This window comes from Perognathus longimembris, chromosome 15 (genome assembly GCF_023159225.1).
Source record: "Perognathus longimembris pacificus isolate PPM17 chromosome 15, ASM2315922v1, whole genome shotgun sequence".
In the NCBI taxonomy this organism is placed as follows: Eukaryota; Metazoa; Chordata; class Mammalia; order Rodentia; family Heteromyidae; genus Perognathus; species Perognathus longimembris.
The window spans coordinates 38,771,067-38,791,958 of record NC_063175.1 but is presented as its reverse complement, the minus strand read 5'-3'; the positions used below and the strand labels follow the sequence as shown (position 1 = coordinate 38,791,958).

The 20,892-nt window shown below is 36.0% G+C and overlaps 1 protein-coding gene and 1 long non-coding RNA gene across 5 annotated transcripts in view; one reads left to right on the top strand and one right to left on the bottom strand.

Annotated features, from left to right (window-relative positions):
* C15H18orf25 (chromosome 15 C18orf25 homolog) overlaps window positions 1–20,892 on the bottom strand; it is an 83,227-nt gene that overhangs the window by 27,454 nt on the left and 34,881 nt on the right. For 3 of the 4 annotated variants that reach the window (XM_048363710.1, XM_048363709.1, XM_048363711.1), the window contains exon 3: window positions 2,408–2,590. The exons of the other annotated variant lie outside the window; for it this stretch is intronic. In XM_048363710.1, coding sequence (XP_048219667.1) covers window positions 2,408–2,590 — 183 coding nt within the window. The remainder of the gene's footprint in view (window positions 1–2,407; window positions 2,591–20,892) is intronic. 4 annotated transcript variants of the gene reach the window in all.
* LOC125364232 lies at window positions 12,934–16,235 on the top strand. The gene is made up of 3 exons (XR_007213450.1): window positions 12,934–12,943; window positions 15,092–15,095; window positions 16,117–16,235. It is a non-coding gene; the product is annotated as an uncharacterized LOC125364232 (long non-coding RNA).

The window sequence follows — 20,892 nt, the reverse complement described above, 5'->3', positions numbered from 1 at the left end:
AAGACCTCAAACCTTAAATTATTTGGCTTAATCTAATGAAATTACTAGGGCTAATGATGGTGAGGATACAGAGGGAAAGAAACATACACTGTTGGGGGCTGGGAATATGGCCTAGTGGCAAGGGTACTTGCCTCGTATACATGAGGCCCTGGGTTCGATTCCTCAGCACCACATATACAGAAAATGGCCAGAAGTGGCGCTGTGGCTCAGGTGGCAGAGTGCTAGCCTTGAGCAAAAAAGAAGCCAGGGACAGTGCTCAGGCCCTGAGTTGACGGCCCAGGACTGGCCAAAAACAAAACAAAAGAAACATACACTGTTGGTGGGAATATAAATTAATACAATTCAAATAAGTACAGAGGTTCATCAAAAATTCAAACTAAATATGATACTGTTATACTACTCTTGGATATATACTTGAAAAAACTACAAGTCAGCATAAAATAGACCATCTGCATACCCACACTTATCACAACACTAAGTCATGGGATGAATCTAGCTGTTCTTTTATAAATCATGAGCAGATCAAAGAAAATGTGGTACATATATATATATACATGTTATTACATATACACACATATTCTATATACATGTTATATATAAATATGCATGTATCATATATAAATATACATATATGCTCTGGGATACTGCTCAGTTATAAAGAATGAAATGTTACTTGAAGAAAAATGGACCAAACTGAAAATATTAAGCAAAATAAGCCATACTCATAAAGCGAGATAATTGTGTTTCCTCTCATATGCTGAATCTAGACCTAAATTTAAATTTAAAAAATAAAAATAAAAACCTAGGGGCTGGAAATGTGGCTTAGTGGTAGAGTGCTTGCCTAGCATGCATGAAGCCTTGAGTTTGATTTCTCAGTACCACATAAACAAAAAAGGCCAGACGTGGCACTGTGGCTCAAGTCCTAACCTTGAGTAAAAGAAGTTCAGGGACAATGTGCAGGCCCTGAGTTCAAGCCCCAGGAGTAGAGGGGGAAAAAATCTAGCCAGGTACTGGTGGCTCATGCCTGTAATCCCAGTCATTTAGGAGGCTGAGATCTGAGGGTCATGAATTGAAAATAGTCTGGGCAGAAAAGTCCCTAAGACTTTTATTTTATCTCCCATTAAGCACCAAAAAGAAAAAAAAAGGCCATACACTAGTGGTTCATGCCTTAACCTAGCTAGTCAGGAGGTTGAGATCTGAGGATTGAGGTTCAGAGCCAGCGTGGGCTAATAAATGCAATAGACTCATCTCCAATTAACCAGCAAAAAGCTAGAACTGGAGATGCAGCTTCAGTGGTCAAGTGCCAGCCATGAGCCGAAAAGGCCAAGCCAGAGAATGAGACAAGCTTCAGTACTGACAAAATAAAGTCCAGAGAAAACAACAGTCTAAGATTAGACATATAATTAACAATCAGATCAAAGCCAAAATAAAACCCAGCCTCCAAATTAGCCATAATAAATTAATCAGATGGTTAACTAATGACCTTTCTTTAGTCTAATCAAAGATTATGAAAGGAATTCAGAACAATTAGTGCTATTCTACATTAATACAGAGTTCAAAACTATAAATCAACTTTTGTAAGATAAAACTTAAATTCAATAAAAATATTTTAAGAAGTGATTGAATTACTAAATTAGCACATAAAATCAACATATATATTTCTTCAAAAACAATTTAAAGAAAATGTACAGTACATAAGCGGTGTTTTCTCATTCTTTCCCCTTTAATACTATGCCTAAGTACTAGTACTTTGTTTAAAAAGTTTGAATTAGAAGATTCAAGGAAGATATTAAAACACTATAAGGTTTTCAAAGATGAAAGTAGTGTCTTAAGTGAATAAATGTAACTCAAAGAATAATAGTAGAACTAAGATAAATAATTCAAGACAAAGAAGTTTTTTTCTTCCTGAGATATCTGAGTTAGAAACTAAAAGGTATAAAGGCAAAAGAAAACTTGCTAGAGAGGAATCAACAGAGACACTCTGCCAAGCAAGCTACAGGACCACAGATAAACAGCCCTGCTCGGAGAGTTTTAGCAGTACCCTATCTTAGCTGCAATGCTACTATCCAGAGTAAAGTCTAGAGTAAAGAACTGCTCAAAGAATCTTATGGTATCTGAGTTGTTTTCTCATGTGTTGGGCATTTTTAATCTAAGAAATAAGCCTATTGAAACTAACTGCTGCCTACACTTTGTTTTACATATCCTCACTTTTCCTCTCTCTCATTAAGGAAAATAAATGAGATGCTACCCAAATCTCTGAAAAGAAGACTGGATAGTCACAATCATTTCAGTGCTAAATGGTCTATTATATGTGGCCAGCTCCATCAGCAGGGTCCACTACCAGGAGAAATAGCTGCCAGGACACATGCACATTACATCATCAGAGAAGGGGGTGGGAGAGACCAACCTGCCTCTGCATTCAGCTCCTCTAGAAGCCCGCTGGTCCTCCAGGTAGCTCCTGTGTCCTGGCCGCCTACAGAATTAGTGTGTTCTTGAACTACTGCAGCCGCCAATAAACTGTCCACATTTACCACTTCTGGGTCAGAGCTGGTGTCAGACATATCATAATGAGCTACAACTGGAGGTCCATCTAGGGAGGAAAGAAAATGTATACTTGTATCTAACTTGTGGGGTGAAAAATACTTCAGAAATTAATTAAGAGCCCTCTAAATGCCAGTTGCCTTAACCTTATTATTCTGACTGGAAAAGCTATACTTCATAAATCCAGTATATTGTGCATGAATCCAAAGTGGAAAAGATAACCTGAGCTTACAGAGGTGAGGGACACATTCTTGGAGGAAAAGGAGTATCATTATGAAGAACAGAAGACAAGACTATACTGAACAATGTTACATCAAATTCCTGTCATACTTCTAAAGAACAACAGATTAAGAAAAAGGGGATGATTTCACAAAGAAAGCAAAACTGACACTCTAAAGGAAAGACAATTATATAAACTACTAAAACCCAATGAGTCCAGTTCTTTTAGTAGCTAGATTTAGAAAAGAAAAAAAATAAAATATATTTGAATTACTAAAAAAAAGTTAACACAAGAGCCTGATTTAACTTACTTCTAGTAAAGCCCTTTTACTAAAACAGAGATGTTACAATGCTACACACCTTACAACATCCTACCAAAAGAAAATGACACAAAATTCATTTTCAGAATTTTGCTGTGGATGTCTTTTAAGGGATACATATATATATATGTGTGTGTGTGTATGTATGTATGTATATATATGTATGTATAAATATATATACACATATATATTTCCCCTGAGAAAGACAACCAGCTCATACTTCACATAAATAGTACACAATTTTGTAAGTGATTTTAAAAGAAGATATTATAGTTCTTACTGGAAAAATAATAGGTCTCTCTCACTCCAAATCACCCTAACTAGCTAAAAAAGATAAGCTAAATTCCGAAGTAATTATATGGTAGCAATTTGTGCTGGGGGAAAAAAGAAAAGAAAAAAATCTCAATATTTCATGCTTGTAAAACAGATACATGCTTCAAAATGGCACAGCTTCCCTTTTCTTAACATAACAGCAAAAGCAAAAATGAAGTTTTTCACTCAAGAAATCCCTCTATTACTCCCATGTAAAAATGCTAAAGGAATTGTTTCTCTTTCAACAACTATATATAAAGTGTAAGCAAACCACTTGTTTCCATAAAGATTTTGACTATAAACTCAACAAATGAATTCAAAATACTTATTTTATGACACCCTTGACTACAAAGAAATTACACATGTCAATGGATCAAGAAATTTAACACAATGAAGGATTACTATGTTAACACAGATAGCCATTTGTATATATGTCACAGAACAAAATCATGGAACACAACTGGGATGTTTATCACCTAAAACTAGCTAGTAGACCAAAGGTTTATGTAGCAGCATTTTTTTAATGAAAAATGATCAAACACAAAAGCAAATGAACTGTTAGGTGCAACTGTATAAAAAACAGACATGTCACAATATGAAATTCTGACGATTATAACAATTTTGACTTCTCAAAAAATTATTTTCAATTTCCATAAAAGGATAAATCAAATTCACCAAAATTTAACAATGTGGCCTCAGTATCAGTTGGTAATAGATTTTTACCAACAAACAGGAAAAATATGAGTTCATTTTTGAGGTCTTTCTTTTCTAAGGAAGAAACGTTCAATGTTATATGAAATCTTCGTCAGAGTTCAAAATGATTATTATGGAATTGAGATACTGTGTGATGTCCAAATACTTGAGTGCAGAAATATGAGGGCCAAGTACAATATTGACTATTTGACCATATGTTCTACTTTTAAAACAGCTTTATATTGTTTTTGTTTTTCCTGATGAGTTTCCACCAAATTAGCAATTTATTTTAAACATCCTATCACTGATACCATTCAGACCCTCTTGTCCTCACATTCCCCACCTCCACCCCCAAAATGAGGACACAGGTCAACAGTCAAGTCAAAATTGTACCACTCCTACATGTATAATCATGCAATAAGTATAAGTGTATATATACATGCAGAGTGACATCACCTACCCATGGAAATAACTTGTCTGAAAGTCTTCATCAGTAGAAAATACAAGCATAAACTTGTTATCTGGCTTCATTCTTGTATCTTCCATATTTCCAAACAGCACACCTTATAACTTAGCTTAAATTTAGTGTTCATCATAAAGACAGCAAAATTTTCATATTTAAATTATACTGAACAGTTAAAATAAATTATGGTCATTGTCATTTTTTCATTTCCAATATATCAAACAAGGACAAGTCAGTAGTATACAATCTTTAATAAAATAAGGGAATGAATGACTTTCCAACTGTTGTCTTTTGACAAGAAACCACAATTAAGGATCCTGTATTCCAAGATTATCTTAAAGCTATCATTAGCAAACCAAGGTTAAATAAGTGGAGAGCAGTTGGAACTAGGGCTGGTATTCTGAATCAGTAAATGAATACTAGCTAACTGATAGTGACAATTTGTGGTGTTCTTTTTTAAAACATGACTCTGGCTAAACACAATCAAAAGACAAGATTTTATAGTGTTTTCTTTTTCAGCATTTGAAAGTACCTCTTAAAAAAAGAAGAAACCACACCAAAGAGGAGCTAAGAAAATGGGAGAAATCACTTATTTACACTGTCAGCTCCTTATAAAATAAACACAGATATACTATCCTGTTCTAACTTGATTATTCCTCTATGCTGTTAGAATTGAATTGCTATTAAAAGACTGTTTTGATTTTCATCATAACAGCCACTCCATGAAATTTATATAGATATTACAATTTAAAGAGGTAATCAACATAAGCATATTCTACTGTATAACATATAAAGTTACCCAACCAGTCTCCCATCTGCTAATTCTGGTGGCTGTCATAGTTTCAAGATAAAATTTTCTAATAATGAATCTGTTAATTTTTCTACAGTCATTCAAAGCATCTCTCTAAAAAATTAATTTTAACAATCATTTAATATCTGTTCCATTTATGGTTAATCCATATACTGTTTCTCCTCCTGAATGAAATCTTTTGAGGGCTGGGGATATGGCCTAGAGGCAAGAGTGCTTGCCTCGTATACATGAGGCCCTGGGTTCAATTCCCCAGCACCACATATACAGAAAACGGCCAGAAGCGGCGCTGTGGCTCAAGTGGCAGAGTGCTAGCCTTGAGCAAAAAGAAGCCAGGGACAGTGCTCAGGCCCTGAGTCCAAGCCCCAGGACTGGCAAAAAAAGAAAAAAAAAGAAAAAGAAAAAGAAATCTTTTGAGGGCAGGGCTTCTTTCCTGTCTCTGCCACCAAGGGTTAGAATTACTTATATATGCCACCAAACCTGACTGATTAAAATCTTTTGAAAATTTTACTCTTTGTTATAATTTAAAAGTCAAAAAAATCCAACAATGACTTCTTATTTTAAAACATCAACTTATTAAAATGATTTTCATCATTGTGAAGGTTAAAATGTGTACTATGAAATATATGTAGTGACTTAAACTCAATAAAAAAATCAACTCATGTTTTATGTTAGATAGGTTTATACCTTCTCACCTCTTTACTAACCCATTAAATAAAAGGTTTTAACTTTTTAAATACCAAAGTACAATTATGTCTGTGTTGTCACATGTTCCCAAATACATGGGGTTTAGGTTTACTCTTATGATTTTCAACCTTCTGTTGTTTTCAATGCTTAATGAATGTTTCCTTTTCAAATACATTCTAAAGAAAAAAATCTGAGTCACAAAAACAAAGCAATTATAAAACCTAACTCTTCCTCTGTTGTACTTAATCATGACAAATTTATCTTTCAAACTAAGACTACCAGAAGCACAGCATTTTAAAACTATAAAAAAAGTTACACAATTTACCACATACCCACCTTGGTGGTACTGGGGTTTAAAACTAGGGTCCTGCAGATGCTGGGCAAGCATCCCACTATTGAACTATAGTCCCAGCAACTTTACTCTGAGACAATGTCTTGCTAAATTGGCCAGGCTGGCCATGAATCTGTGATCCTCTGTCTCAACTTCCCAGGAAGCTGGGGTTAAAAACATGTTCAACCACATCCAGCTTTTGCCACTCTTACTGAACAGACCAGAAGCCTAACTCCCAAATTACGGGGAAGCAAACACAACAGTTGCTCTCAATGTTAAAGGAAAGAGGAAAATACTGGAGATGAAAAGCTTTGGAAGTACAGATTTTTGGCAGCAGACACACAGCTTAAGGCCCTGCCTACTCACTTAGCTGTTAGGACTCTGATCAATTATTTCACTTCTTATTTCTTCACAAATTATGTCTACAGATAAAGAAGACATAACAGAACATAGCAGTGTTCAGATATTGGTCTACTACCCCACTTATAAGAAGCAGTCCCACTTCATCATCATGTTTGCTTCCCTTTTTATGTATATTCCTCTGCTGCATAAACTCTGCATTCAAGCTTTGATGAGCAGAGCATGGGGACTCACACCTGTAATCCTAGCTTCTCTGGAGGCTGAGATCTGAGGATAAAGGTTCGAAGCCAGCTAGGGCAGGAGAGTCCTGAGACTTTCCTTGGAGATTTCTTTGGAGCACCAGCCTTGAGCACAAAAGGTCAGGGTCAGTGCCCACACCCTGACTTCCAGCAGAAGCACCAGACAGACACACACACACACACACACACACACACACACACACACACACACACCCTGACTTCCAGCAGAAGCACCAGACACACACACACACACACACACACACACACACACACACACACACACACACACACACACACACACACACACACACACCTGAAAAGAAGGCTTCGATGAAACACCACTCCTTGACCTGGTGCCACATTTTGTTTAAACATGAACTCAACTTGTTAGGTAAATGCTTTGCTAAGATTAAGTTACATGAGATCATCACAAACACAGGTTTTGTATTTTTGTTTGAAGTAAAATGTTAGCTTGCATGTATTCATATAAGCATTTCTCAAAACCAAATAGATATTTTGGATTCATGCATATTTACTATCATCCTTGCTTATACAGCATTTCCACTTAACACAAGTATTATTAGTCTTTCATTATAGTCTAGTGAAAGAATCTAGAACTGGAGGACACTTAGGAACATGATTCCTCTATACCCCCTCCATCCCTCTCTATCAAGCCCAAGAAAAGGTGGGATCATGCATTACTACATGATTTTTTTAACCCCATTTCTATTACTATAGTAACACAACAAACTCCAAAGAGAATGAATTCACTCCTCTCTGCTATACCATATATCTCTAATACCCTAAATAGAAAATATCTGCCTGGCTGCTGCTAAAGGACACCATAGAAGAACATATTCCTTAGCCCAGTGCCACTATCTATACATTAAGAGAAGGGGATGGTGGTTGTGGTGGCACACAACTGCAACTGCAGCACCTAGGAGGCTAAAGCAGGAGTACCCCAAGTTTGAGGCCAATCTGAGTTAAATAGTCTGAAATACAATCTTAAAAAAAAGAGAAAAATAAAGTGGTTCTCACTAGACACCATATTGAAAATGAACTATAGCACTCATGGGTGGGGACAGGAGGGAAAAACTGGGAGAAAGCAAGGGAAGGCACTGTCCAAAAAGAAATGCACTTATTACCTGACTTACATAACTGTAACCCCTCTGTATATCACCTTTGTATTATTGATAATAACTTTTTATTTTAAAAAGAATAAAGAAAAATGGGAAAGACATCACAATCAAACTCAAGATACTGAGACCTAAAAATTTTTTTATCTGAAGAAGGGTTCTTAAATTACATAGTCAGGGAACTTAAGAAGTGAGTATGTATGTACATGTGTATGGTGGCCAGGATGCAAAATGACATGTGGAAGAGTGAATGAAGCACAGGGGGAAAAGCAAACCTGAAGAGATATAGAAGAGAATCTTCAATTTAGAAGAACCTACTTAAGAAAAAAACACCAATTTCATGACATTCCAGAATATTTACTAAAATAAAAAAAAATCTACATTTACAAATTTTAAAGAACACTTGAGAATACTTTACACTGTATTTTCATTGGTATCAATTGGAAAAGCAAGATACATGGGGGGAAAATTACAACAGAAAACAAAAATCTATATACAGAAGTGCTATCTCTGGAAAAGTCATCTTAAATACCAAGGACTACATGTGCACATTTTCTTCAGACTGTAAAGCTATTTTAGGAAAAAGAAAAATATAGAGAGATAAAGAGATAAATAGAAATGAAATACAATATGCAATGAAATTGTGTGCTTAGGTGTTAAGCCATTTAAAATTACACAAAAGTAAAATTGAGTCAATATGTGTGAACTTTTTCCATTATATTCTATTAATTAATGTTCAACTTTTATGAATTTCCACTATGGAAATAAAGTTCTAAGGATTATATGTGTCCTTCAATCACACTGGTAAATGACTGGAAAGGTATCTGAGTAATGAAGAGTTCATTTAGCATTTTGAAAGAATAGACTCAAGACTTCCAGAGTAGTTGAAATACTGACGAAAAGAAAATGACAATTTAAAACTTCATCACCAACTAGAGATAGGACAGTTACAAATCAAGTGAGTTATTCAAAAGATAATTTAGAGCCAGGTACTGGTGGCTTATGCCTGTGATTCTAGCTACTCAGGAGGCTGAGATCTGAGGATTGTGGTTCAAAGGCTAGGCAGAAAAGTTCATGAGACTCTTATTTCCAATTAACCACAGAAAAAAAGCTGGAAGTGAAGCTGTGGCTCAAGTGGTAGAAGCAAACCCAAACTAATTTCAACCCCAAGTTCAAGCCCCAGAAGCACATGCACATGTACACACACACACACTCACACACACACACACACACCCCTACCCCTTAGGTGATTTACCTGGATATTTATAAGAGAACTTAGAAATATAGAGAGAGGGGCTGGGGATATGGCCTAGTGGCAAGAGTGCCTGCCTCATATACATGAGGCCCTGGGTTCGATTCCCCAGCACCACATATACAGAAAATGGCCAGAAGTGGCGCTGTGGCTCAAGTGGCAGAGTGCTAGCCTTGAGTAAAAAGAAGCCAGGGACAGTGCTCAGGCCCTGAGTCAAAGCCCCAGGACTGGCAAAAAAAAAAAAAGAAAGAAAGAAATATAGAGAGAGGGCATTTGAAGGGATCATTATCTATGACTGACTGCTTTGAGAACTCAGATATATACAGAACAAAACTGAAGTAACTGTACTACATAAAGGAAAAATGCAAAAATCACATACTAGTTTTAGACATACCCCAAGTTTCAGCCATTTCAGCCCCTTAATTATTCAAAACCTACATTTTACCATTTTCCTTAATAGGATAATTTAGCAAAGCATATAAAGGAAAAGATTCTTAGCCACTTTTTATACATAGTGTCATTTTATTTACTTTCTCAATATACCAACTGCAAGATAAAAAGATCCAGAAATCTCACATAAAATCTATTATTTGTTATTCTAGCTACAAACCAGTACCCATTTGTTTCATTATAAAAAGAGTTTCTTGACTCAGGAATAACTAATTTGAACTACCAGTTTGAAATCACTAATACAACAACACTGTCCTCAATGGAGTAACAAAGAAAACATTTTGTTTTCAAAATTTTTTATTAATCTAAAGTTGCACTTGAGATGCACAAGTATGAGTAAAAGATAAAAGAAAATTCAATGGAGTAATTTAATAATTCTTTCCAAATCCTAAAAACATTATTAATAAGAAGACTTTATTACTAAGGAATATACTTTGTAATAAACCTCTTCATTTTTTAATGACATCTACTTTGCACTTTAAGTTAACACAATAATTTACTGAATAGTAGTACAAATATTTACTCAATAGTAGTAGTACAAAATATTTACTCAATAGTAGTACACTACTAGTTTGGTACCAACTCCTATCAATGTCCCTCAGCTTGAGAGAAAATAATGTAAGAAAAAAAATCATAAGAAAAAAATGAAAATACTGAAACTCTGAAGTTTTTCATGTTGTTCAAAGTTCAGTAACTTCTAGACAAACTAAAATGACATGTTTCTCACCTATGCTATGATTAAAGGCAATATATCAGCTTCGGAAAAGATTTTGGATGAATTTTTCATTGAGGAAAATTTTTACAGAATAAACAAGTGATAAATTTAATAACAAATTAATTTAATGTGTAAATATAATAAATTTACTGTAACTGTTCTGATACTATATTTTCTGACATGCAGCACACCACAAAATCTTTTTGCCATGTCCTCATTGTACTATTTATATGATTTTTTAAAAGAAAAGATTCAAAATAATTAAGTAAAATTATAAGTACAATTATTTTAAAAGGTCATCTGTTAAGGTAACTTGCCTATACAGTAATAGTAAAAAGCCTATTTGCCATCTTTATCATAAATTTAACTCTACCATCAAAGTCAACTGTATACTAAAAATGAAAAACAAAGATGATGAACATGGCCAAAGTCGTAAATAGAATAATAAAACATATTCAAATTGTTTCACAGCAGTAAGGGAATGCGAAGGAGGGTATGAGATTGACTGAGACACACTTATACATACATGTGTAGAAGTGCCACAATAAAAACTCCTTCACACAACTAATGCACACAAAAATAAAAAGTATAAATTATAAGTAATATTAATTTAAGGTATGTTTTGTTCAAGAAAAAGCCATTTCATTTTTTCATTAACAAGTAGACTTAGATTTTTCATATAGGTATTATGCAATAAATTATGTATAAATCAAGAGATATTTATACCCACAAACCTTTGCTGTTAAATCTATCACAGAAAAGAATGAAAAAAGCATAAGCAAAATAAATTAGTTCTCATGTATTCTATGATTTTGTCTGCTAGTTAAAAAAATTAAGTCCAAACTGTTTAATTTTTTAATAAGTGTCTTTATCGTAATTAAACTTTTTTGCAGGGAGGGGAGAATTCTGGGGCTTCTGGGCCTGGGCATTGTCCCTGAGCTCCTTTTGCTCAAGGCCAGCACTCTACCACTTGAGCTACGGTGCAACCTGTGGCTTTTCTTGTGATTAATTGAAGATAATAGCATCTCAGGCTTTTCTGTCCAGGCTGGCTTCAAACCATGATCCTCAGATCTCAGCCTTCTGAGTAGCTAGGATTACAGGCAGGCGTGAGCCACAAGTCCCTGGCTATATGTGATAACTTTATCTTGTCCCATAACTTCAGAAAATGAATATCAATAGCCTGAATCTGTTAGAAATTACTGGAGAGGGGCTGGGAATGTGGCTTGGCAGGAAAGTGCTTGCCTACCATGCGTGAAGCCCTGGATTCAATTCTTCAACACCACATAAACAGAAAAAACCAGAAGTGGCTCTGGCTCACATGGCAGAGTGCTAGCCTTGAGCAAAAGGAAGCCAGGGAGGGGTCAGTGCTCAGGCCCTGAGTTCAAGCCCCAGGACTGGTTAAAAAAAAAAAAAATTACTGGAGCACATGGCATAGTTATCTGCATTCATCCACTTTACAGACCGACCTAACATTAATGAAAATCATAATTACTTCAGAATTCTAATACATGTATACACATCCCTGAGATTAGACTCAACTGTGACTTGAAAATAACAACAAAAATTCAGATGAGCTTCTACATTAGAAAAAAAGCCATCAAGGGCTGGGGATATAGCCTAGTGGCAAGAGTGCCTGCCTCGGATACACGAGGCCCTAGGTTCGATTCCCCAGCACCACATATACAGAAAATGGCCAGATGCGGCGCTGTGGCTCAAGTGGCAGAGTGCTAGCCTTGAGCGGGAAGAAGCCAGGGACAGTGCTCAGGCCCTGAGTCCAAGGCCCAGGACTGGCCAAAAAAAAAAAAAAAAAAAAAAAAAGCCATCAAATATTGATTTTAATTTCACTATGTTTTCTAAATTAAAAGTATATTTAAGGTTTTAATTAATTTCATTTCCACTATGTACATAAAATACACATTGATGTGATAGCTATTATTGTCTAATAAGTGACTCAAATAATCAGATCATTCTAATCTGCTGATTAAATTCTCTTAAGATGATTAAGTATCTAATGTCCTAGAACACTAAACTGGCACAAACTGGGCAGGAAACAGGCCACAGATAGATTATCAGAAAATACATCCAAGTTTTTGTCTTAACAATACTCAGTAATTTTTAAATGAAATTACTTTTTAAAAAACTGTAGCCTAGTGCTTTTAATTTTCAATACCATGAAAAAAAGCCAAAAATAAAAATTATGATAAACAAATTCTATATGCACTTATTCAATAATATGGAATAGTCTAAATAAGATTTCATTCTAGCCAGAAGCCAGTGGCTCGTGCCTATAATCCTTGCTACTCAGGAGGCTGAGATCTAAGGATTGTGGTTAGAAGCCAACCTGGACAAGAAAGGCCATGAGACTCTTACCTCCAATTAACCACAGAAAAAAAGCTGGAAGTGAAGCTGTGGTTCAAGTAGTAAAGCACCAACCTTGAGCATAAATAGCTCAGGAACAGTACCAAGCCCTAAGTTCAAGCCTTAGGACTGGAACAACAAAAATAAATAAATAACATTATTTCTCAATCACACCACAAACATCTATCTTGTTACAAGACTTTCAGGCACGTGATATATGTTCTTTGACACACTTAATTGGCCTTTAACATACCAAAGGGCCATTTATTTCCAGCACAGGGATTGAAAACAATGATAAACTAGTACAGTAGCTAATCACCACTAGCTATTTTAAGACTCACTCAATACATACCTTTCATAAAATGATTTTGCCGTTTTCAGGGTACGAGACAATTCTACTGGATGACTGATATCTCAAGCACTGAGATTCAAGTTAAAACTCAAGATTAAAGACCATTTGTGTAACAATAAAAAATAAAGTAGTACCCTTTATCCATAGTTTTACTTTCCATGGCCTTAGTTGCCACACAATCAACTGCAATCCAAAAACAGTGTAATACAATCTCCCACCATCTAGCTCCCTTGTAAATCATTCCCTTTGTCCAATGTATCCACACTATATATGCTACCTGACACTTAGTAGCCTCTTGTTAATCAGAGTGAGTTTCAGTATCACAGGGGTTCAAGTAACCCTTACATAGTAGCCCAACTCTATGTGACAATGCCCACATCATTTACCTCACTTTATCTCATCATGGAGGCACTGTATCATTTCATATCATCAAAGAAGGGTGAATATAGCACAAAAAGGTATTTTGAGAGAACTCACATTCATACACCTTCTATTAGAGCATACTATAATTCTTCTATTTAGTTGTTGTTCATTTCTTGCTGTACCCAATTCATAAATAGATTTTATAATAGGGATATGTGTACAGGAAAACAAAAGTAAAAAGCCATCTTGCATCTGTAATTCTAGCTACTCAAGAGGCTGAGGGCCAGAGGGTTGCAATTTGAAGTCATCCCAGGCAAAAAGACTGCAAAGCTCCATATTCCAAGCTAACCAGTAAAACCCCAGGTGAGAGGCATGACTCAAATAAACCAGTGCCAAAGGAACAAGAAAGCCCAAAAAAGACAAAGACAGAGAGACAGAGATAAACAAAGAAAGAGTGCATAAAGAGGGAGGGAGGGAGAGAGGGGAGGAGAGGGAGAGGGGGAGAGAGGGGGGAAGGAGAGGGAAAGGGAGAGGGAGAGGGGAAGGGAGGGAGAGGGAGGGAGAGGGAGAGGGAGAGGGAGAGGGAAAGGGAGGGGGAGGGGGAGGGGAGGGGGAGGGGGAGGGGGGGGGACTAGAATGCATCTTCTGGTATCCACTGGGGGGAAGGGCTGAATCTTAGAACATACCAGCTGCCAATAAAGGGGAACTACAATACTATTTTTCTTGTGAATGAAATCAAACTGCATTCTAATCAACTTTCCCCTGCACTGTCTTACAAAGTTGGTACAGAGTAAATATTTGCTCAAGAAAATCATACATTCTTCTATATACAAATGCTACTTAATATTATAAATAACCATAGATAAATTAGTTCACTAAATGACATGGGAAATTACATTAAAACATTCATGTAGTACATCTACTCATGACCTTCAGAGGGGAATTAATTACATGATTTAAGTCAGAAGGGAGCCAACAATATTTGTAGAAAGTAAGTACTAAGAGATTAGCTTGTTGCCTATTTGGATTTACTAAATTCTCTATTTTAATTTTAGTTATATTTTTGTCATAAAAAACAAAGGAATCAGTCTTATTACTGTATAAAGACAGTTTCTATGTTGCAACCTACAAAACTCACTCTGCTTTCTATTCTAAGAATTTAAACAATGAAGTCTTTAAAACATTATCAAAAGAAATTAATAATAGACAAAAAATATACTTTTACTTACACAAACTAAAAATGTAGCTAACAATTTTGTGATTTATAGGCTGTTCTATAATATTCCCATTTTTCAGCAATGGTAACTAAAAAACTGATAGGTCTTTGGGAATTCTAATGTACTGGCAACATTTTCACAAATCATGTAAAAAAAAAAATCAACGAAGGGTTGCTGTGGCAGTACTTGGGAATGTAAGCATCTGGCTGGGTAATAGGAGACATTCTTTGGCTAACTAGTCACATTATAGATCCCTTGATGCCACCAGTGTCAAGGTGGGTTAGTTTTCCCAATCACACACAGACTTCTCTACCTCTGTATCTCAGAAAAACATTTCATCACACAGAGTTCAGTAGCCCTGTCAAGTAATCCTGGAATTTTCCCAGGTAGGCCTTCAGAACCCCCAGCGCAACTGAAGCCAGCCTAAAAGACACTGAGGCTATCTGATAAATTTCATTATTAATTAAAGCGTATTTTTATTAAAACATGCATACTCAGGAAAATGGCAAAAATAGTGCTAAGACTGATAGGTACAAAATTGATATTCAACATTTAAATTCTTCAACCAAACCAAAGAAGAAACTAATATGGCATTATGACCCTTTCACAACTTCAATGAATCTGCCTCTACCTTGGTGATTTCCAGCCTTTGCTGAACATGGAACCTGGAATGGTCTTAACAATAAAACCAAGGGTTTCTCAAGCAAAGGGACATGAGTCCAAACACCATCCTTTCAGGAAGGGGACACAAAACAAAACAGAAACCTAGGGTAGCTTCAAGGCATCAGAGGTTTATTTTGTCTTAAAAGTTCATATAATTTTAATGTACAGTCTTGAGAACCTTGAATATTTTAACTTCTTTGACTTAAAAATTCTAAAAGATTATTCCAACAACTGATCAGTAATCATTACACAATAGTTCTCAGCTGTTTGAGTCTCATCAAAAGCTCTAAATTTATGCTTTAGAGATTAAGTTTGGAAATATAGAGATTCCAAGTCAGCACAGGCAGAAAAGTCTACTAGACTCTATCTCAACAGAAGAGACTGGGAATGATGATAGACACCTATGGTTGTAGGTCAGGAAGTACTAAGTAAGAGTATGATGATTCAGGTACTTTGTGGCAAGAAGTAAAACTACATCTCAAAACAACCAGTGGAGCTGGGCACTGGTGGCTCACACCTGTAATCCTAGCTACTCAGGAGCCTGAGATTGGAGGATCCTAGTTTGAAGCCAGCCTGGGCAAACAAATCCAAGAGACTCTTCTCTCCAATTAAGTAGCAAAACAAAAAAAGCAGTAAGTGGAGGTGTGATCCAAGTGGTAGAGTGCCTGCCTTGAGCATAAAACAAAGCTATAGCACAAGGCCCTAAATCCAAGCCTCAATACCACATCCTCCCCCCAAAATTAGCTCTATGTTAAAGAAAATTTCCTATGGAAAACAATGTAAAGGGTGTATAGAATCCAAGTATATCTCTGAGTCGGCTTTATACAAACCCTAGTCTGTATAAACATCAGTACCTAGTAAAAAGTATGCTATGCCTTAAAAATGGTTTTGTGGCAAAATAGCTTTAAGCTGTCTTCGCAGTCAAGAAACTTGTTTTCACAGAATACAGGATAATTCCAGTTCTGTGAAGGCACAAACAGCTATTATAATATCCAGTACAAGAGTGACTCCAGTTTAGGATTTGATCCTGTATACATGTACTGTTTATCATGGTGCTAGATCATCTTTGGTTTGTGTCTATAACAAAGTAATATCGTGCTCTTCTTTCTCTGGAACCTATTAAATATATTATCTTCTGAGACCACTCTTGACTACACCATCTAAAATAACTTTTATACCTCAATCCCAGGCAGCCTTTATCTCCTACATGCTGCTTTATTATTATTTCTGTCATATATTTCTACCTGATAGCCAAGATAAATTCATATATTGTCTGTCTTCTCATGAAAGATTAAATTTTATGAGAAGAGATATATTCACTACTATACCTCCAATACTGCATAAAAATTGCATAAATACTTGATGAATAAGTGATTTGTATAATCAATCGTGGCCTATACCATCTACCTTCATCAGAAAGTCTTATAGAACACTACTATAAATTGCTCTATCATAATTATCCCAGAGTATTTACCCCATGGCTCACTTTATCCTATAAAGGCAGTTTATGAAGATAGAAAAGAAATGTCTCATTATCAAGTTGTAGAGGACTGGGAAGGTAGCTTAGTGGTAGAGTGCTTGCCTAGCATGCATGAAGCCCTGGGTTCAATTCCTCAGTAACACATAAACAGAAAAAAAAAACAACAGAAGTGGCACTGTGGCTAAAGTGGTAGAGTGCTAACCTTGAGCAAAAGAAGCCCAGAGACAGTGCCCAGGCCCCAGGACTGACAAAAAAATAATAGTTGTAGACACTGAGCTGGGATTGAGCACTACCTGCCTGGAAAACATGAAGCCCAGAGTTCAAAAACAGTATCCCACACATAGAAGAAAAGGGCAGTCACTCACTAAGAATGTCATGGTACACATTTTTCTATGCCTAAAAAATACAAATTTTTGGCTCAGTTCTACCTATTAAATAAATCTCATGAACAAAGACCCATTTCCCTTTTAACTTTACCAATATTATTCCCTTTCTTCAGGCTACTCCTTCCTACTCACTTTCTTTTCTTTTTTTTTTTTATAAGAAAACTTCATTATATGTAGAGCTCCCCAGAGACATCTTTTTCCCATGCTTTTTCCCTGCTCTTTACCTTAAGGAAAAATCAGACTACAGAGAATCTGTGTTATGTTTTTGTTTTGGTCTTTGCTATGAAGCCGACCCAGAACTCATGATCTTCACCCTCTCAAGTAACTGTAATTACACACATGCACCACCATGCCAGGCCAAAATAGAATTTAAAGAGTCAAACTTTAAAAGCCTCATTATATGTTCTAGGTAAATACAAAGTATAGGACAAAAAAAAAATCATATGGTAATTTTGATTTGTCTTAAATTCTGGCATTACTAATTTCTCAATGAATACAAAACCAGGCATTTAAAAAGGTGAATTCAAGAACAAGGTGGGGGTGGCTCACACCCATAATCCTAGCTACGCAAGGAGGCTAAGATCTGAGGATCATGGTTTAAAGCCAGCCCAGACAGGAAACGCCCAAGGCTCTTATCTCCAATTAACCACAGAAAGCTGAAGTGGATCTGTGGCTCAAGCCTGGCAGAGCACCAGCCTTGAGCAAAAGAGTTCCAAGACATTGCCCAGATGCCAAGTTCAAGCCCTAATACCGGCATACAAAAAAAAATTGAATTCAGAAAAATTGTATGAGAAAACTTGTGCTGAAGGAAATGAGACAAAATGCAGTCACGTATCAGCAGTAATCACCGAGAAGCAAGGTATTATGAGGCCTTAATAATAGGAAACAATTACACAGTTTTAAAACCCCATAGAACTTAGGATAATAGCAAGTTGCAACAATAAATGAGAGATCTGGGGTGATAATGACCTATAAGTGTAGGTTTATCGTTGTGAGAAAAAATGTGCACTTGAATGCAGGATGCTGATAGAGGCTGTATATAGAGACAAGGGTATTTGGAAAGTTTGCTTAATTTATCTGACTTCAAAACTGGTCTAAAATAAAGCCCATAAAACAACAACCAGGGATTGAATTCTCACTTTAAACAAAGATAGGTCTGTTTATTAACACTAAAATATATCCTATGTTGAGAAAAGGACATATCGAAAGCAAAGCTTATGCTTTCACATATACAAAGTTAATATAGGCACTCACTTGAGAAAATAAGCTAGAAAACACAGACTAAAATACCTTGGTTTTAACATGGGAGACTGCCACAGATACCCATAAGACTTCAATGCTTGTAAATTTAAAATCCAGATATAACACACAAAAAAAAGCACATTTAGCCAGCACATGCTTTTTAAAATAATGAGTTAAATGAAATAAGAAGGGGCTGGAAGAATGCCTGTCTGGCAAGCGTAAGGCCCTGAGTTTGGTCCTCAGCTCTGGAAAAAAAAAACACAAAAAAACTATAAAATGAAATAAGTGCTCATGCTTGTTCATTACTATAGGATTGTGCATATTGTATGAATAAAATTATTTCTAAAAATTTGATGCCATTATTTAGAACTTGGTATCCATTAGCAGTAAAAGAACTTAAATGACCCCCACTGCCAGTTTCACAATGTTTAGCTAGAGATGTAATGTTTCTCTTTTCTTCTCCCCTCTCCTTTTTGAAACAGTCTTTCTACTTTACTTATGATAGCCTTGTGAGGCTGAAGAGTCTCCTTTCTATAAAGGCATGCCACATAGCCCCAGTTCACCTATCACTTAACAGTGCAGTTCGCTGTTATCCAAGGAGCTTTAAAAATACTGATGGCAAAGCCTGTAAAAGTGGCTCATGCCTGTAATGTTAGCTACTCAAGAAGCTGAGACCTGAGAATCCCAGTTCAAAGACAGCCTGGGCAGGAAAGTCCATGAGACTTTCATGTCCAATTAACACCCAGAAAACCAAAACAGTGCTGTGGCTCAAAGTGGTAGAGCATTAGCCTTGAGCAAAAAGGCTCACAGACAGTGTCCAGGCTGAATTCAAGCCCTATGACTGACAAAAAAAGAAAAAAATGCTGATATCAAGGATCATGTCCCCAAATTTCTATATTTATCAGATTAAATGAGACCTGGGCATCAGAAGTTTGGAATGGTCTTTAAATATATAATCAGATTTTAAACTGCACAAAATTTATCTGCCTGGTTTGCATTCACAAAGCTGAAATAGTTTTTATTGCTCCACCTCAGTGTTATCTGTGTATTGAGTGGCTCTCTTATATACCAAAATATAACCATTCTAAAAGGCTTATAATAAGTACATAGGACATTTATCCACTAGGAGTATCACTTCATATTCAGCCCAAATGAGGGGGAGAGGAGAATCAATTTCTGTGCTTCATGACACTCTCAATGTGACCTAAGGGTTTACTTTTAGTTTCAACTGCTTAAATTAATATTAAAACTTTTCTAAACGAGGAAATCTGCAATAGACTAAGAAATTAAAGGGGGAAAAATTAGGTGCCAGAAAGAAAATGTGCGAGGAAAATGATAAACTGCATTCTAAAAGAATATGGGCAAACATGATTTTTGAAATTCACTAGTGATCAAAGAAATGTAAAGTAGCTTAACATACAATGCTTCCCCCAAATCAGCAATACGGGGTTATGCTTGTGAGGTTGAAATCTGAGGATCACAGTTCAAAGCCAGCACTAGCAGGTCCATGAGATTCTTATCTCCAATGAACTACCAAAAAAGCCAAAGTTGAGCTGTGGCTCAAGTGATAAAATGCTAGACTTGAACAAGAAATCTCAAGAACAGTGTCCAGGCCCCAAGTTCACGCTCCCGGACTGACACAAAAGAAAAAACAAATACCCTAAATAGAACTAATGTAACACATAAACCCTTAAACTCCCGAAATAATACATTTTAAAAAAAGTGGTACGGTAGTATACTGTGTCAAGACCTCTAAGAGTTCATACCCTTACATAATATAAAATGTAAAAGGAGATAAAATGATCACCATTAGGGGAGCTAATTTTTTAGTTTAAACCATCAAAATGAGAATCCTAGAGATTATTTACTGTTTTGGTTAAAAGCTCTCTGAGAAAAGATAGACAAAACATACCCATTATGACATATTTTATGAGAGGCAACATACTCAATGTTAACAATACTACTTTTAAAATGTTTTGCTTTTGTTTTGTTTTGAACTGGGAACAGATGGCTCATGCCTATAAACCTAACTATTCAGGAGGCTGGAATGTAGAAAATCACAGTTCAAAGCCAGCCCAGACAGAGAAGTTCACAAGACTCCATCTCCACAATAACCAGCAAAAAGCCAAGCTGGACTCGTGGCTCAAGTAGCAGAAGTGGGGTGGGGGGAGTGTTGTTTTTAATTTCTGCAAGAATCCCATCAAGTATAATAATCTTTACTGTGGGGGAGACTGTGAGATAAGATAACTTGTGATGATGTATAAATAAGCTGAGATCTGAGAATCCCAGCGCATAAATATTTATG